Genomic DNA, 17,433 nt, shown 5'->3' on the forward strand with positions numbered 1-17,433 from the left:
AAGAAACTTGGTAGACTAATTTAGAAAGTTCTGATATTTTATTACAATCTTATATAGTAATAATCTTATATTATTTAATTTTAGCGAAACATCTTCAAAACATTTGATATTTTTCCTAAAATCTCCTATTGATTCGTCTTTTCTTTACAATCATTTTTCGAGTCATCACAATACCGATTATTACAAAAAATATGAGCATCGTCATTGTAATGCTTAAGACAATCAGCATTCCATTACTCAAGCTAAACGTCGCCGTCTGCTGACTGGACACTTCTGCAACACTTGCCATCAATAATCTTTTAGGTAGCTCGTTGCAAAATACCTTAATATTCTGCCACTTGTACCAGTGGACTATTCTTATATTTGTGAAAGGAGCTGGTCCAGCGCATCTAAAATTTATTTGTAAATTAAGAAAACGCGCATATATATATATATATATTTGTATGTATATATATATATATGTTTTTACCTCAGTTCCTCCAAGAGTTTGGGTTCCATTTTATAAAGGTAAGGAATAAGGTTGCCTAGCATCCACTGCAATGAGCAGTTGCAAACAAACGGGTTTCCTTGCAGATTGATGAGGAAACTTGTGTTCTTTAATATTGTACTTTCATATACTATTTTAGGTGAAAATTGAGTAAAACGATTGTTGCTCATATCTAGCTGAAAGACGAGATATATTGCATTATTCGTGCGTATATTGAAAATGCATACAAGTACATCGTTCAAATACTCTTAAGGTGAAAATGTTTCCGATTGAATCAGCAAAAGATTTTTAAAGCATTTAACATGAAATACTTACGAAGCACATGTTGATATCGTGAAAAGCATTCTCCGCCATTACACTCAGTTTGTTGTTGTTGGAAATAGTTACATTTATGCATTCATTCGCTCTCCCCTTCAATTTCTCAAATGTATCTTCATGTATCCCTTCTATCATATCCATGTAATTTGCCTCGAAAATATTTAATTTTAATTCAGATTGCAATTTCAGATCCTGCAATGGATTTCCACTAACGTTGAATATTTTCAGCATAGGGAAAAAGTTCGTTGAAATAGATTTCGGAATAATCGTCAAGTTATTGAATGAAAGATCCAATGACTCCAAATGTTTCAGCTTCACCGACGGGAATTCAGATAAGAAATTCCCGCTTATATTTAAATGCATCAGTTCCTCCAGCAACGAGAATTCTTCCCTCAAGTCAGAAATTCGATTGTTCTCGATATTTAGAACACGAATAGATATTTTCTTAGGTAACAAGATGCCGATGAAGTTGCCTCCTGCATGAAGTTCTTCCAGCCTTAAAGGAAGATCCTGAAAGCTCAAAGATAGAAGACGATTGTCATTGATGCGGAGGATCTTTAGGTACTGCAGGTGCATCAGAGCGTTCGCTTCCAGTTCGCTGAGTCTATTGAAGGAGAAATCCAGATATTCGACTCGTGGTACAGCCTTCAAGAAGTCATCGTATACATAGGTCAGGTTATTGTAAGATAGGTCAAGCACCTTTAGACTTGTAACCATGTGTTGCGAGCTTCTTTCCAGACTGTTAATCATATTGTGACTCAAATTAAGTTTCACGAGAGGGAAATTCGCGTTCAGGACAGAAATGTTGAAACTGGATAGGCGATTGTTGGAGTAACTTAAGTCTTCGAGGTCGCTTAGATCCTCGAAGACATCTATGTGTATATTCTCCAACAGATTTCCGGACAGGTCCAGTTGCTTCAGGTATTTCATCTTTTTCAGAATTTGGCTAGTTAGTAACACTGTACCAAAGTTTCCGGTCTGGACGAGTTTATACAGAGAACGATCGTCCGTCGTAAGAAATTCGTAATAGAAGGTTTCGTCATTCTGTGTGAACTTTCCACGGCAATAAACGATTAGTCCCGAATCTGCCGATAAGATAATGTCTGATGTAGCACAGATGTACTAGATCCATTTAAGAAAATCTAATATATGAAAATTGCTATAATGCAACAGTCTAATGGGAATTTTGTGATATAGAGACATTTAATGTGCAAGACTAGTTCATATATAGCATCTACTTCAAATTTATTAACTATTAAAATCTCTCTTATTGCTTTATCAATCTTTATTTTCCTTTATAAAAAAAAGATTATTTGAGTTTTAGATAAACTTGAGGAGGTTGTATGTTTCTCCTTTAGAGAGTAACATAAATCTCTTTATAATCTTTCATTATAATCTCACCTGTGTTGACGCATTCGCACACTTTACATATGTCGCACAAACATTGATTGCTGCATAATGTCAGAAGCAACAGTATTACAATATTAATGATATTAAACATTATGACACACACAGATGTATATATATTACGTTATGAACGATGTATCACATTTCAAATGTAGTATTTTCGGACTACTGACGAAATGTACCTGAACGGAAGACTCAGAACTTATTGTTAGTCATACAACAAACTACGTATATATCGGTTCTGATAGCATATCGCGGACGCAGTATTTATGATAGATAATAGGACATCTTTATATTGCTCACTTTACAAACTTTGCTTTATCTTGCTGCTAGATTACATTCCGCGAAGCATGAGTATGATTGATAATAATTAATGATTAGAAACAAATGTCAATCTCATGTTAGTGTTAATAACAAAATTATTATCATCATTAATAATCAGAATATTATCGATAGACGATGAAGAAAATATAAGAAAAGAAAATATGAATGGATTGAAAATTAATAATTTCCTTGTGATGTATATTTTCTCTTTGATCTTTATTGCAAAGAAAAAATAAAATAATATAAATGGTTTGATAATTTTGAACAATTCAAATAAAATAAATTAACATAGCACTTATTATAATTTTATTCCAAATACATTAATATAAAAAAGTGTTAATATATAAGAGCAAAGCACTGATCTGTTTGTATGATAATATTTAATGCAAAGGGAAGTTGACTGGTGAGAGTAATATACATATGATAATTAAGACATATTTCAACGTTTTGTTCGACTTTTATCAGCCTTGTCTTATATGTTATTATTTGAATTCATATTTTGATATTTATTCTGTTCCAAATGTAGTTGAAAGGCACTTTTAAAATAATGATTCTTACATAATTGATACTGTGCTAAACTTGTCGATATTCATTGGTATTCATGTGTCACTTATTAATATCAATGAATTATAAGACACAAAACTTAACACTAAATTATTAATAATTAACGTCAAATTAATATCAAGGAACCGTCTATCGCGGTTTTTTCGCGTACGAAACAGCATTTATATACAAACAAAATCAGGCATTTCCAAACAACATTCTTTGCGACGCTAGGATGCCTTGAAAAACTTCATCAGTGTAGTCTGTTTCTTCTTCGCATTGTCGACCTTCGTCTGCGCCTTTTTTATTCGGGATGATCCTTTCTCTTTCTGTTTCTTCTCTTGTTCTTCCTTGTTCTCTCGTTCTTCTTTCTTCTTTTGTTCTTCTTCTTCATCTTCTGAACAGCTCACGTAAACATGTACCTTTTTAGTCACTATGAAGCCACGATCGTCCTTATAAGTCTCGTTCATCATCTTCAACATTTTTCGTTTGCCATTCTCATGCTTCACTGCTGGTGGAGATGGGCTCTTGGGTCTGGTGGGTGCTGCCTCAGTCTCAACTATAGCCTCGGCCATTGGTTCATCTACATCCATGTCGCTTTGTGCTTCTGAGTCACTGGAATCATTCTGAACCACGATTCTTTTTCTTTTCTTGGTATTGTTATCATTCTCTTGACTCTTAATTCGCTTCTTTCCACGAGGTTTTCTTTTTTCTTCAACTTTCTTGTTTTCAAAGATCTCCTTAACTGGATCCTCCTTTTTCTCTGGCACAGGTTTGGCCTCTGCAGATTTTGGAAGGGATGACATTTTCCCGAATAAGCTATCCAAGCTTCCTTTCTTCTTTTTCGTTTCTTCCATTTTTGGAGAGGTTTTCTTGGATTTAGAGTTCTCTGTGGCGCTTTTACTCTTTTCCAATGGACTTTTATTTTTCTCTGAGCTTTTGTCTCTCTCTGTTAAATTCGTGTCTTTTGAAAGACTATTATTTTCCTCCCCAAATTCTTTATCCTTCTTTGTCTTGTATGCTTTCAATGTTTCAGGGCTTTTCTGCTTGCCAGCTGTATTGAAGAAGTTACTAAATCCATTCTTCTTGGATGCAGCTGCTGGTCTCTTATCTGTTTTCGAATAATTTGTAGATTCCATAGGCTTTGAATTCACTACCTTTTCTTCGATAATCTTTTTGGATGTAGTTCCCCAGCGCATAAAATACATCTCTTCGTCATTACGCTCCACACAAGCATCACATTTTATAGCACTATAACTTACATCGCCAGATATGTCAGAGCTGGCAAGCAGCTCTAGATCCTCTAAAGGCTTATGAACACTATATATATGTTCTGAAATTATTTTACTGAATTTCTCTTTAGCCTTGGACAGATTTGATTCTTTCACAACTTCTATACGCATGCTACTGTCATCTAAGGCACCTATTAATAAATGTGTGCACTCAATGTTGCTGTTTTCACGATGCTTTTCGTAAAACTCCCACAAAATTTGCTTTGCTACATTTACATGTACTTGCAGCTTCTTGCTCAGCCATTTATAGGTTACCTGTAAATATCAATGTGTTATATTTCTATCCTATTTCAATATAAATTAATTGTATCTCTCTCTCTCTTTCTTGACAGGTAAATATTAAATCCGAAATATATTAGTTAGCTTATATACAAATAAATAAATATATTAACTTTATTTTTATTTAAATTTTTATAAAATTACCAGCATATCATGGTCGAAAATGTGACCAGCTAGAATTTCCAGATATTCACCCGTAGTCATTTTCAAATAATTTCTTTATAAATATCAATAAAATGTCTCCAATTCTAACCCAAATCCTCTACCTGACCACTAACGAAACATTAATAAAGTAGTAGTAGTAGTAGTAGTAGTTCTTTTCTGAACTCCGGACTGCATTCAGCCTTGTCCATACGCCATATTCCAGTAGTATGAAGACAGAGAGAAGAAGGAGAGAGGTCACGAGCCGCTTTTAGCCGAGCCTAGAGTCCCTATAGTAAAGCCAGCGGCACACGGTACTTGTTTTCGTACTGGATTGCTTGCTGGATGAAAATATTGCGTTCTGATTGGTGCATTTCCATCCATCTTCGGAAATGTACCAATCAGATCGCAGTATTTTCATCCAGCAAGCAATCCAGCACGAAAACAAGCACCGTGTGCCGCTGGCTTAAGAGTCTGGCCAATGTGGTCCAATTTTTGATTGGCTGGATACGAAGTGGCGCCACCAATTAGTGATAGCAAAGTATGCGGGATATTTGAATAGCAGTAACAGGGAAAAGGAAAATTAAAATACATTTTTGCAATTTTTTATTATTAAATTTTGATATTACATAAAGTTAAAAAATATTATATATGTAATAACATGATTATTAAATTTTATCTAATAACGGAATGCATAACCATGGTTTTACTATTAAAAACAGGTTTTTCTAATTTTCCAGTGTGATTTTTTCTTATTTTAAAATTAATGAAACGAATTTTAATTTTGTGGGATAAATTGTGATATGTTTTTAATGCAGTACATTCAATATCTTTCATTTTTTCAATAAGGAAATTAACAATGTTATAATTGCTTTGCTTAATATAAGGCAAATAATGTATAATTACATAATTCATTTCTAAGAAATAATTAAACGCCGTATCGTTAACAAAAAATAATGTTTTTACGCGATAACATTTTAATAATAATATTTATTAATAATAATTTAATTATTTTCATCGTTGTTTTTATTATATTTTAACTTCTTTATTTTTCCATCGAAAGATTCCGACATTACTTTTGTATGAGGAAAACTTGTTGGCACTGCTTGTGCTTTTAATTTCTTGAAACCATCCTGTCGTGGTTTTTCCCACATTTCTTTAGTAAAATGAACCTACAAATACAATTAGATGAGAAACATGTTTTGTTTATTATTTGATATAATTACATGCTTACCTCACAAATTGCTGAGTATTGTTTCGGTTTCCAGTTTTCTCTTCCAATTTGTTTCAACCATCTAATTTTTTGTTTTTTACTTATTGGAAAACGTTTCATATAGAAGCTATTTCCGCTTCTATTTCTGCATCCCGGTATGCAACAACCAGTCATTTTTTAAATATTTTTATATATATTTTTATATATAGGCCTCTTATTGTGTTGGAAGTTTTTTCCAAGATGAAATGATGTTATGTTATCACTTGCATGTGCACGCGTAAAAACCGAGATTATAGTAGGTGCAGTACAGGTGTCGTAGCCATTTTGTATCCAACTAGAACATTGGCCAGACTCTTACTATAGGGACTCTAGCCGAGCCCAGTGTGAGGCGCCCTCTATACTGCACATGAACTACGATGCCAATGTCCACGACTCTTTTCTGATTTCCTCCACCACGCATGTACTCATAGCCGGCTCAGTCTATCCGTGTGGACCACGCGCTCGACAATCGTCGGCGCGCCGAGCGACAGAGAGATATCATTCCCTCCTTCTCACTTTTGTGTTCGCTCAGCGACGCGAGCGAGAATATCTTTCCCTCTTTCTCGCTCTCGTTCTCGCTCAGCGACGCGAGCGAGGCTAAAGCCCAAAACACAATGCTAGGCGATAGCGATAGGCAATAACGATAGCGATAGCATATCAATAGAAACAGAAAATTCCGACACTAGGGAATGTATATGCCAGTGCAGAATGGAACACGGAACAGGCAACAGCGATAAAATTTCCGACGAATTGGAATTCTGTATCTATTGTCTTGTAGCCTACCAATCATAGCTATCGTATTTTGAACCCTCTTTTATCGATAAAAATGCTTTAAATGAGGCTTCTCAGTCAATTATTATAAGAATAATCGATTATGATTGGTCCATTTCTTACTGCTTACGCTTACAACCTTATTCTTGCAGCCATTGTAAATAGGCCTTAAGGCCTGGGGCTCGATTCCTGACGACGTGCGAATGAGATGCGCATGCGAAAATCTATATTATATGTAACGTGAACTGTATATTTTCGCATATGCATTTCATTCACACGCCATCAGGAATCGAGCTTTAGGAGTGTTTCGAAAAAGAACAGACTTTATATTAGAACGCGAAAATAATATTGATAGTACTGTTAGCGTACGTTCGGAACGCAGCCTGAATTGTGAATTACTGGTAAAGGGAACAGATTTGATTCTATATGAAATGATATGCAAGTCCTTAGTTCGCCTCCGTTGGATGTGGTTCCTGTAATTACGCATATTTTTTTATCGTGGGGATTGATTCTCTTATGCGTTGTGCATTATGCGTTATGCAGAAGTCTGTGCTCTGGCCCATAGGACCATAGGGCTCTGGCCCTATGGGCAAGAGCACAGGCTTTTGCGTAATGCATAATACATAACGCATAAGAGAATAAAGCTAAGACTCCATGCATGCGGTGAACTGCGGCAAACGGTTGCGGTGACCAATCAGGAGGGAGGCGCAAGTCCGGTTGCGGCAAGCTCCGGCATGCGTCTGTCTCCTGATTGGTCACCGCAACCGTTTGCCGCAGCTCACCGCATGCATGGAGTCTTAGCTTTAGCTGAAGTCTGTGCTCTGGCCCATATACCGAACGAACGAACGAACGAAACAGATTTCAAACATAAAATCAGCTGTTACGTGTTGAGGTTATATATAATAATCATTATTAGAGTTTAATAGTTTTTAAAGTTTTCTGTGAAAAAATTGTTTAAAAAATGCTATAAAAAGTTAAAAATGTTATAAAAAATCAAGGTAGAAAGGAAAAGAGAGTGCGTGAGATAATATAACTTCAAAACTCAGAAGAAAACAAAATTATGTCATACGAATAATGTTTACATTTCGCCGGTCAAGAAATGAATTCTATATATACATCTTTATATGTTCATGATTTAAGTTGAAAAATAAAAATTCACCTCTTTTTACTTATTATACAGTTTATCTCGCAATTTGCAACACTTTTTATTGAGTTATTAAACATGCAACGCTTAAGCGACTGGTTAGCTGTTCGTGTGAATCTCTGCCGAAGATGTTACTGTACTTCTGTGAAATTGAACAATAATCAAAGATTAGCAGGTATATTCACTTCGAATGTTTTTTTCTAATTATATATTCTGGCAATGTTTACTAAATTATTTATAGAAATAAAGAAAATATAAAAATTTAAATATTGTATGAATAAAAAGCATAAAATTATAAAATTCAACATAATTACATAGATGTTAAAATTGTATATACATATGATTATAGATTGTGTTATATCTTTTCCTATATTTGTCCATAAACTAGAAAAATATAATTTGTTAATAAGTTATTTTCTTTCATTTATATTTAATTATAAGAATTAAGGATAATTGTAAGAATTGTAAAGGAAGGAAAAGAAAAATCAACTAATCAAATTTGAAAATAAAGTAATATGATGCAAAATTTGTGAACAGATTTCCCTACAACTTATAAAATAAAGGATATGGAGCAAAAGTGGTATGATGTATGGCAACAAAACAAATGTTTTTCGTCTTCCAAGACGAGAACTACCAATAAAAAGGGCTCTTTCAACATGGTTTTGCCACCTCCTAATATCACAGGTGTATTACATTTAGGTCATGCACTCACTGCTACTATCCAGGATGTGTTGGCCAGATGGTATGTTGTCAAAGAAGAATTCATAACATCCCTGATTTTTTTGCATTTTTAGAAGATACTTTTAATCATAGACTTCTAAATGGCAGGTATAAAATGAAGGGTTATTCAGTGCTGTGGATACCAGGTCTAGATCATGCTGGTATCGCTACACAGGTCATCGTGGAGAAGTATTTGCATCACACACGAAATCTGTCGCGTCATAATTTGGGCAGGGAGGAATTCGCATCGATGGTCTGGCAATGGAAAGTGGAGAAGGCTGAGATGATCCGCAATCAATTGAAAATGCTGGGTGCTAATCTCGATTGGGATCGAGAATACTTCACCATTGATGAAGTATGTTTGAAATATCAACCAAATTGGAATCAGTGTAATTGGAATTAATTAAATTAATATTATAAGTTATCTCTAGCATTACAGCGCGGCAGTAACGGAAGCATTTGTGCAATTGCATGAGCGAGGACTTCTGTACAGAGATTGTAATTTTGTCAACTGGTCGTCCTTGTTGCACAGTACCATTAGTGATATTGAGGTGGAAAATATGACCATTCACGGAAGTACCAAGCTCCATGTGCCTGGTTATAACAACAAGGTGACGTTCGGCCGCATGATGAAGCTGGCCTATCCCATAGAAGACTCTAGTGAGTGACAAATGCATTTAATTACCTTTAATTAAACATTATAACCTTAATTATCACAATATAATATATAATTATAAATCTTTTTTTTATATACCATTTTTTATATATCATAATAATTATAATAAAATTATTGACATGGTTATCATGATATTATAATCTAAATTATGATTAACATAATTGTTTATCTTTGTTTCAAAATTACTTTATTAAGAATTAATTAGTCAATCTGTTTTGAGTGAATAAAATAAATAAGTATAGAGTTGACCCAATTTCTGGTTTTCCATAGAGGAGGAATTAATAGTGGCGACGACGAGGCCCGAGACCATGTTCGGCGATGTGGCTCTCGCTGTGCATCCGGACGACGACAGATACGCGAAATACGTCGGCCGGCGTGTTATGCACCCCGTCAGGAACATTCCCATCCCCGTCGTGGCCGACTTCGCGGTCAAGAAAGAATTCGGGACTGGTAAGGTAATAAACATTCTTATATTAATGAGAAGGATCTCACGGCTGATTTTCTCTCTCTTCCAGGCGTGTTGAAGATTACGCCGGCACATGATCGCACGGACCATGGTATTGCCAAAAGGCACAATCTGCCTCTCATCGGCGTCATCAATGAAGACGGCAACATGACAGATGCCTGCAAGGGATACGAGGTACTTCAATTACAATCTAATAAAATTTTATTTAAGTTATGGGTTTCTTCGTTTACTTATATCTATTAATACCAATATTTATTCTACAGGGATTGCCGAGATTCGACGCCAGAGAAAAGCTACTGCACGAATTATCCGTTCGAAAAGTTTTGCGAGACGTGGATGACGGTCACAATATGGTGCTGCCACGTTGCTCGCGCTCGCAAGACATCATCGAGCAATTGTTGAAGGAGCAATGGTTCGTGAAATGCGACCAGATGGCTAAAAACGCCATCGATACGGTGGAAAACGGCTCGCTGAAGATCGAGCCCAGCGTATACAAGCAACATTGGCAAGACTGGCTTGGCAATATTAGGTAATTAATCACTTGAAAGAAAAAAAGACAGAAGTTGAAATCAGTAGTAATCAGTTTGTCAAATAAAAAAGAAAATAAATGGAATTATTCAATTTCGAAGGATTAGTAATTTTTACGAATAGAATGAATCGACTCGATATTGTTTTAGACAAAACGTTTAACGAGAACTTTCTATTTTTCTTTCAATAATCCTGCAAGAATTTAATAGAAAAAAAACAAATCCTTTTGCATCAACTTAATAATAAAGGAGATAATCTGATTACTGTGTAGTTTTTTTAATTATTCATATGCGACTATCAATTTCCTCCGATTTTCTCTTCCTCTTGTGTTCAGGGACTGGTGCGTGTCGAGGCAGTTGTGGTGGGGCCACCAAATCCCGGCGTATTTCGTAATCCAAGACGGCTCATGGATAGTCGCACGATCTGAAGAAGAAGCTTATTTGATAGCCAGGAAGAAATACGGAGACGACGTAAAACTTCGTCGAGACGACGACGTTCTCGATACATGGTTCTCCTCGGCGATCGTGCCATTCGCCACACTTGGTTGGCCTAAAAACGTAAGAAAGAAGAGAAATATAATTATTAACTATAAATCATTGAACGTAATCAAATATATAAATACACATTTGTTTATTCTTTCTTTTTACTCATAGACACAGGACATGGCGAATCACTACCCGCTATCTCTAATGGAGACCGGTCACGATATTCTCATGTTTTGGGTGGCAAGGATGGTGATGTTGAGTTTGGAGCTGACGCAATATTTACCTTTCAAAGTAACACTAATCTATCCGCACGAAAATTCTAATTATATATAAATTTTGAAAAATTTGTATCAAGCTATTATTATTATATTATATAGGAAGTATTGCTACACGGAATTCTGTGTGATGCTAATGGCAAAAAGATGTCCAAAAGTTCCGGCAATGTTATATCGCCAGAGAACATTATCAACGGTTGCAGCTTAGAAGTAAGTACAATATTAAAGACTATCATAATAGAAATAAGCAGATTAATTAATATCGTAAACTCGGTTCTTTGCTATTAATTCTACTTTTTATTTTTTTTTTCTTTAGACACATATCTTAGTGATAAAAGTTTCTTTATAATTTCCTATAACTTAATTTATGGGGAATATAATTATTATTGTTAGGAATTGGACGCGCAAGCGAAGCGAAGCTACGAAGCCGGTATTCTCAATGCGGACGAGCTGCGTAGAACGCTTCGTGTCAATGCCAAATCTTATCCCGAAGGGATATTCGACTGCGGTGTAGATGCTCTTAGAATGGCGCTGTGTGCACGCAACATCAAAAGTAAGTAGTGCACGAAATTTTCTGCTTGTCTATCTTAAAAAACATCTCTATATTCTTTATTTTTCAGATCATAATGTCAGTTTCGATATAGCGAACTGCCGGACGAATAAACATTTCTGCAACAAGATCTGGCAGGCGAGTAAGTACATGTTATTAATGGTGAACGAGGACCGAGAGGGAGACGAAGATATAGAAAAATTGAGCAATTTGGATCGCTGGATCCTGAGTCGTTTGTCTCTAACGGTGGAGACGGTAAATACAGCATTCACCGAGCGGAATTTCCACAAGGCGGCCTTAATGATTCGTCAGTTTTTACATTATGAATTTTGTGATTTCTACTTAGTATGTATATAAAAATTTCCTCGATAGTTATATATTTTTCAATATGTTTATATAAAAGTACTGGAATGTCCTTGTAGGAAGGGACGAAGTTTGGTTTCAAAGATGGCAACGCAAATATCGCATCTGGTCATTCATATACTTTGAAGAAATGTCTCGAAGTCTTCCTGAGGCTTCTCGCTCCCCTCATGCCTTATTTAGCGGATGATCTATACAACAGATTCGCCAAGAAACTGCCAGTGTCTTTTCTGTCAGTGTCTTCGTTGTTGGAGACTGAATATCCCGAGTTCGTGGAGGTATTTTTATTTTATGCTTTGTTTCAAATTTATTTTATGAAGTTTGAATGTATTTGAAATTATATATTTGTTTATATCCAGAAATTTATTCTAATTATATACGTATTGATCAGTAATAAATTATAAATTAAAATGATAATTATTAGTTAGTAATAAAAATGGATTAAAAAAGATTATATCTCTTCTTATCTCCATTATGTTCATTTTTCAGTTTGAACATTTGAGGAACGTTTCGTTGGAGGAAGACATGCAGAAAATCATCGATCTGATAGACACTATCAGAGTCTGCATGGCAAACGTCAGCAAGAAGTCCAGTCCAGAAGGTAAGACTCGAAATTACGCGCTTTGCGCAATGTAAATTAATTAAAATTTAAGAAATATATGATAAAATTAATGTTTCAAAGAAAATATATTATTTTACATTGTATATGTTACTTTGCTAAAATATTTAAAATTCACATTGATTAGCTAGTTCTGGAAATATCGATAATACCTCTAATTGTATATAAAAATACTGTTCATAGTTCGTATCTTGACTACAAATATGCAGGACTATGATCTGTACAAGGATAATGTAAATCTGATCAAGGGAGTAAGCAGAATTTGGAATGTATCGATTTACTTGACGAAAGATTACGAGACGATGAAAAAGGATAACTGCGATGAAATCCTGTACGTTTACACGGACGATTGCTCCTTACTCATTACAATTGCGGTAAGCAAAAAATACCTTTCAAACTTTGAACTCCACATTTCAAAATTAAACGAGCGCTTCTCATATTTACGCGTATTTTCGAAATATATATTTATATCCATTTTATTTCTATATATTTACTGCTTTTATGCTTCAGGACGCGTCGGTGATGGAACAAATAAAGAGAAACTTAAAAAAAAAACAAAGTTTGGGTTTGGAAAAACCAGGGAACTCCGCAAAATTAATGCAACAAGAAGTCTAATTTAATAACTGTGTAATTGTAATTATACTCTATAATTAATAAGTAAAAAAGATCTATATGTATTTAATTCCCTAAATATAAAATTTTGTAAAGTTCGGTTAAGATGGATTACCGCGTAACAATTTATACTCTAGAATAGAAAACAAGAGATTATAGAAAACAAAACGAAAATACTAATTTATTTTTTAACATAGAATGAAACAACATTTAATGTTTAGATTATTAATCTATATTAGATAGCAAACATAATAAACGATGGGTAATTTATTGCGTAATTTTAAAATTATAGACATTTTCTGGACAGAAAGAAAAGATCAATTACATTACTGACATGATTTTTTTATATTTACATATTATGTACGAATCTCGTTATCAGTCTTAGTTAATATCTCGTGTTAACTTTGTCATCTTCAGTCATCCTCGTTACTGTCCTCGCTGTCATCCTCTTCCGAGCTCGAGCTTGAATCGAACCATGTATGCGATTTGAGGTTTTCCGGTATCAGTGTCTTCCATTGTTGCAACTTTCGGCAATCTGTGCAGGAAGATGTGAGCATGAATAAGCAATATCGGATGATGATATTCGATAATTATCGAACAACGACAATACCTAGACTGTAGAAGTCGTTGAGGGTGTATTGCCGATCACAGTCCTCTACAAGTCCACCGTACAAGTACAGAATATTATTCTTCACCACCATCCCGGTGTTCATTCGTGCCGAAGGTGAGAATGCAGCAACTTCTCGCGAATTCTCGTCTACGGATAGATCGTCCATGCCAGAGACAGCTTTAACTGGCGCCGTGCCCAATGTCATCTGTTTCATGCCAAAATATTTAAAAAAATCTGTTTGTCTTAAGGCTCTTGATCCTTGGCCGTGGAGAGGAAAAGAAAAGTTTGTGGAGCACTTTAGAGATGTGCTCAATCAATCGCAAGTGTCATTTTATGGATATATCTTGATTTCTACGGTATCCGTAGGAATTTTTAATATAGATTTCCTCGTTTCTGATGTTATCATTCAAGATGGCAGCGACGAAGAAACAGAAACTTTAATAGACATAACGATATTTTTCACAATTTTATGTCTATTAAAATATATTAACTATAATATAATTATCACAGCATCTAATATGATATGCTTCTAGTATGATAATTATATTATATGCACTACATATTACAATTATAATATGTTAAAAATATGATATTCAGATCATTATATAAAAAGTAATTAAGCAACACCTACTGTGAATACTCCGTCTTCAACGGTGATCGTGTTCGATTGCGTCGGATTGGTCGGTGATTCCTGTGACATTTCCGCATCCTCGGAATCATCGCTCTGTTGGTTCTCTCTTTCTTCATCTCCTCCATCCTTCTGTTTTCTCCTTCTCCGTCGCTCCGTCGTCGCGTTTTCTTTCTTTCCAGACAAAGTAACTGTAAAAACATGCGATTACATTATACGAAGCGCGTCGTGAAACTTACAGAAATTTTTTTACTTATTTAATCGTCAATAAATTCTTGAAAATGACAGAAGTGGAGAACAACTTACATGCGCGTTCGAATTATTTTCTATGCGCGATATAAAGAAATGAAAAACGAGCGCTCACCGCTGTGCCACTGAAACTTCTCGAGATCCAGAGCAAGCAAATCCTTGTAGAACGTGCCCCGCAGATTCTCCTCGTCATCTTCTTCCTCTTCGTCTTGCACACCGCCAAACAACAACGCCAGATTGGGCTGATCAAGTGCCGCGGAAATGCCGCAACGCGGAGTCGCGCGCATTCCTGTCTGTCGCACGCACGTCCACTTGTATTTGGTCGTGTCGTTTTCTAAAATTCGCCACATGAATTTCGCATCATTCATTATAACGACTTTCATTTATTTGATTCTATATCGTATGTATATTATTCAGTTAAAAAAGAAAATAACTGACTGTCCGGAGTTAAGAGAAACATGTCGTCATGAATGCGACCTTTGTCCACGTCCTTCTTTATCCTTTCCTTGTTGTAGCCGCCGTACACCATGATTTTGTTGCCGGGGGTCGGCAATACCACACAGCCGGATCGCGGAGTGGGTGCCAAGCCTGAGATCGTCGATCAAATTAGATAGTTTAGTTTAATTTAATTAATTTACGTATTAATTTAATATTTTTTAAATCGTGATTAACATCTTAATTTAAATGTTACATCAATACAGTAATTATTATTGCGATATTTTTTATAAGATATGATAGAGAGAGAATCTAATATATTACCGGCGGGCTCGATCTTGCGCCAAACATAAGTCTCGAGATCGAACGCATACACGTCGTTAAAGTATTTGTAATCTCTGAGATTGTCATGAAATCCGCCAAACACGATCAGCTGTTTCTTTAAAAGCACCATGCGGTGTCCACTTCTAGCCGACGGACCGTTCGGGGCACTGAAAATAGATTTCAGATAAACAATTCTTCCATTTTATGTAATAATTCATCTATCTCAGTGATGTTTTAATACCAAGTGCATAAAATAATCACGCATCTTATATTTTGTAATAACAGTATTATGTAATATTTTCTATGATCCTTTCTGTTTTATACGTACATGATTTTCTCCCATTTTTTATCTGATAATAGAAACACCCAAAGGTCGCGATAATGATAGAACTGTGACTCGCTAGGGCTAGAGAACTCGCCACCAAACACCCACAATTCGCCACCTCGAGCAGCGGTAATTACTGCTTGATGACCACAGCGTGGGGGTGGCGCTCCAGGTGCCTTCACCACTGACCATTCCTTTTTATTTATATTGTAAAAAAACATATCCCCATATACTATAGTCTGAAAAAAGGAAAAAACTTGTAGATTTATTTCCTCCATTATTACTAAATATTAATATCATATCTATTTGCTAATTGCAATAAATATTATTTAATATCATGTTACTTAAAATTTCTAAAAGCTTTAATTCACTTTAAATTATACAAGTGATATCTTATTATATCTTATCATGTAGATATAACTGAAACATCAATCTAATTAATTTTTTATATACCTGTCGACCATCATAAAATTCACCACCCAGCATAATAAGTTCATCTTTGTAGGGATGTGCATTGAGGGTAAAATTTACTCTTCTGGACGGTGGCTCAACTATAACTTCCTTAACACGTTGCCTACGAGCTTCTTCTTGTTCAATCTCTGCTACCACCTTCTCTATGTCATCCTAGGATAATAAGTAATATGCTTAATTATATATTATTACCGCACTTTATATATATATATATATATATACATATTCTTTATTCTGCTCGTTCTTCACTTCATAATTACTTCTATCCAATTACATTTTTTTCTTAAAATCCTTATTCTCTTTCCCTATCTTAAACTTCTTTTAATTCATAATTATCGTTAAATTTCAATTTCAAACTCGTTTATCGTTAAAATTCAAATTTTTCTCCATTAATTCCTCTTTTAATTATTATTGCAAATTTTAGATAATTGTATGTTTAATTCACTTCCGTATATTTTCCTCTTAAAAAGAGAGTAAAGAAAAGAAATTAAATTTAACCTCTCCGAGCGCAGCCAACTCTTTTTTTTGCCGGGCGTTCAGCTTTTTTTCGGTTTTTAACGCCGTTTTCTCACTACCGCTCATCTTCTTCTTATTCTTATCCTTTTTTCCCATCGTATCTATATTGCTGGAGATAGAGTAATAAATTTAACACCAATTAATTTGATTAGTACTCTATATACACGTATTTGAATCCACATGAGCCATCAAAATAACAGATCATCTGCTAAAAGATGCATGATGCTACTTTACGTCATCTAGCGACATTGAAAGAAGCTTGTTTAACATAAGGTTTGAGTCTCAGCTAAGGTTGGTTGAAACGTCGGTTATGTAGGATTTGAAAGCTTGGGATAAAAGACTCATCACATCTACATTCCTTTATTTTATTAGTGCCGAGATCACCGCTACGAGCCGCCACCAACCTTATACGCCATTCTTATACTGTCATCACACACTATATATGTATACATATTCTATCCTATTATACTCCTATTATACTCTATATTCCTATTATACATTATATTATATTTTCTATATATTCTATTATGTATATTTATTGTATTTTATTATATTATTTAATATATATATCACATACATTATATTTCTAAATCTTTACGCATATATAGAAGTACATGTTGAAAAGT

At 34.8% G+C, this 17,433-nt stretch overlaps 4 protein-coding genes across 6 annotated transcripts; 1 reads left to right on the forward strand and 3 right to left on the reverse strand.

Annotated features, from left to right (window-relative positions):
• Window positions 1-103: 103 nt before the first annotated feature.
• On the reverse strand, window positions 104-2,683 carry LOC105188818 (leucine-rich repeats and immunoglobulin-like domains protein 1). The gene is made up of 4 exons (XM_011150467.3): window positions 2,207-2,683; window positions 803-1,890; window positions 470-663; window positions 104-389 (listed from the first exon to the last, which is right to left on the reverse strand). Exons 1-4 carry the CDS (start codon window positions 2,304-2,306, stop codon window positions 116-118), a joined length of 1,656 nt encoding a protein of 551 aa, XP_011148769.1. The 5' UTR covers window positions 2,307-2,683; the 3' UTR covers window positions 104-115.
• A 214-nt stretch (window positions 2,684-2,897) lies between these two features.
• LOC105188819 (DNA polymerase delta subunit 3) lies at window positions 2,898-4,992 on the reverse strand. The gene is made up of 2 exons (XM_011150468.3): window positions 4,795-4,992; window positions 2,898-4,626 (listed from the first exon to the last, which is right to left on the reverse strand). The coding sequence occupies exons 1-2, from the start codon at window positions 4,852-4,854 to the stop codon at window positions 3,310-3,312; spliced, it is 1,377 nt and encodes a 458-aa protein (XP_011148770.1). The 5' UTR covers window positions 4,855-4,992; the 3' UTR covers window positions 2,898-3,309.
• Window positions 4,993-7,651: 2,659 nt separating this feature from the next.
• Window positions 7,652-13,396, forward strand: ValRS-m (Valyl-tRNA synthetase, mitochondrial). 3 transcript variants are annotated; one of them, XM_011150470.3, is made up of 17 exons: window positions 7,652-7,706; window positions 7,995-8,133; window positions 8,496-8,700; window positions 8,787-9,033; window positions 9,110-9,338; window positions 9,625-9,804; window positions 9,870-9,994; window positions 10,084-10,349; window positions 10,683-10,905; window positions 11,002-11,124; window positions 11,211-11,318; window positions 11,502-11,661; window positions 11,729-12,003; window positions 12,081-12,296; window positions 12,508-12,619; window positions 12,821-13,011; window positions 13,148-13,396. In XM_011150470.3, exons 2-17 carry the CDS (start codon window positions 8,037-8,039, stop codon window positions 13,250-13,252), a joined length of 2,862 nt encoding a protein of 953 aa, XP_011148772.1. In that variant the 5' UTR covers window positions 7,652-7,706; window positions 7,995-8,036; the 3' UTR covers window positions 13,253-13,396. The 3 variants fall into 3 exon arrangements, 2 of the variants coding, with proteins under 2 accessions (XP_011148772.1, XP_011148771.1); XM_011150469.3 differs by lacking the exon at window positions 7,652-7,706 and having other exon boundaries at window positions 7,818-8,133; XR_003113050.1 differs by lacking the exons at window positions 7,652-7,706; window positions 12,821-13,011; window positions 13,148-13,396 and having other exon boundaries at window positions 7,817-8,133; window positions 11,729-11,965; window positions 12,508-12,618.
• A 102-nt stretch (window positions 13,397-13,498) lies between these two features.
• On the reverse strand, window positions 13,499-16,999 carry LOC105188822 (kelch domain-containing protein 4). Its single transcript, XM_011150471.2, has 9 exons — window positions 16,790-16,999; window positions 16,274-16,444; window positions 15,824-16,059; window positions 15,496-15,662; window positions 15,175-15,324; window positions 14,852-15,070; window positions 14,491-14,678; window positions 13,860-14,064; window positions 13,499-13,784 (listed from the first exon to the last, which is right to left on the reverse strand). The coding sequence occupies exons 1-9, from the start codon at window positions 16,901-16,903 to the stop codon at window positions 13,663-13,665; spliced, it is 1,572 nt and encodes a 523-aa protein (XP_011148773.1). The 5' UTR covers window positions 16,904-16,999; the 3' UTR covers window positions 13,499-13,662.
• Between the last annotated feature and the right edge of the window lie 434 nt (window positions 17,000-17,433).

Source organism: Harpegnathos saltator, unplaced genomic scaffold (genome assembly GCF_003227715.2).
Source record: "Harpegnathos saltator strain DR-91 unplaced genomic scaffold, Hsal_v8.6 scaffold295, whole genome shotgun sequence".
In the NCBI taxonomy this organism is placed as follows: Eukaryota; Metazoa; Arthropoda; class Insecta; order Hymenoptera; family Formicidae; genus Harpegnathos; species Harpegnathos saltator.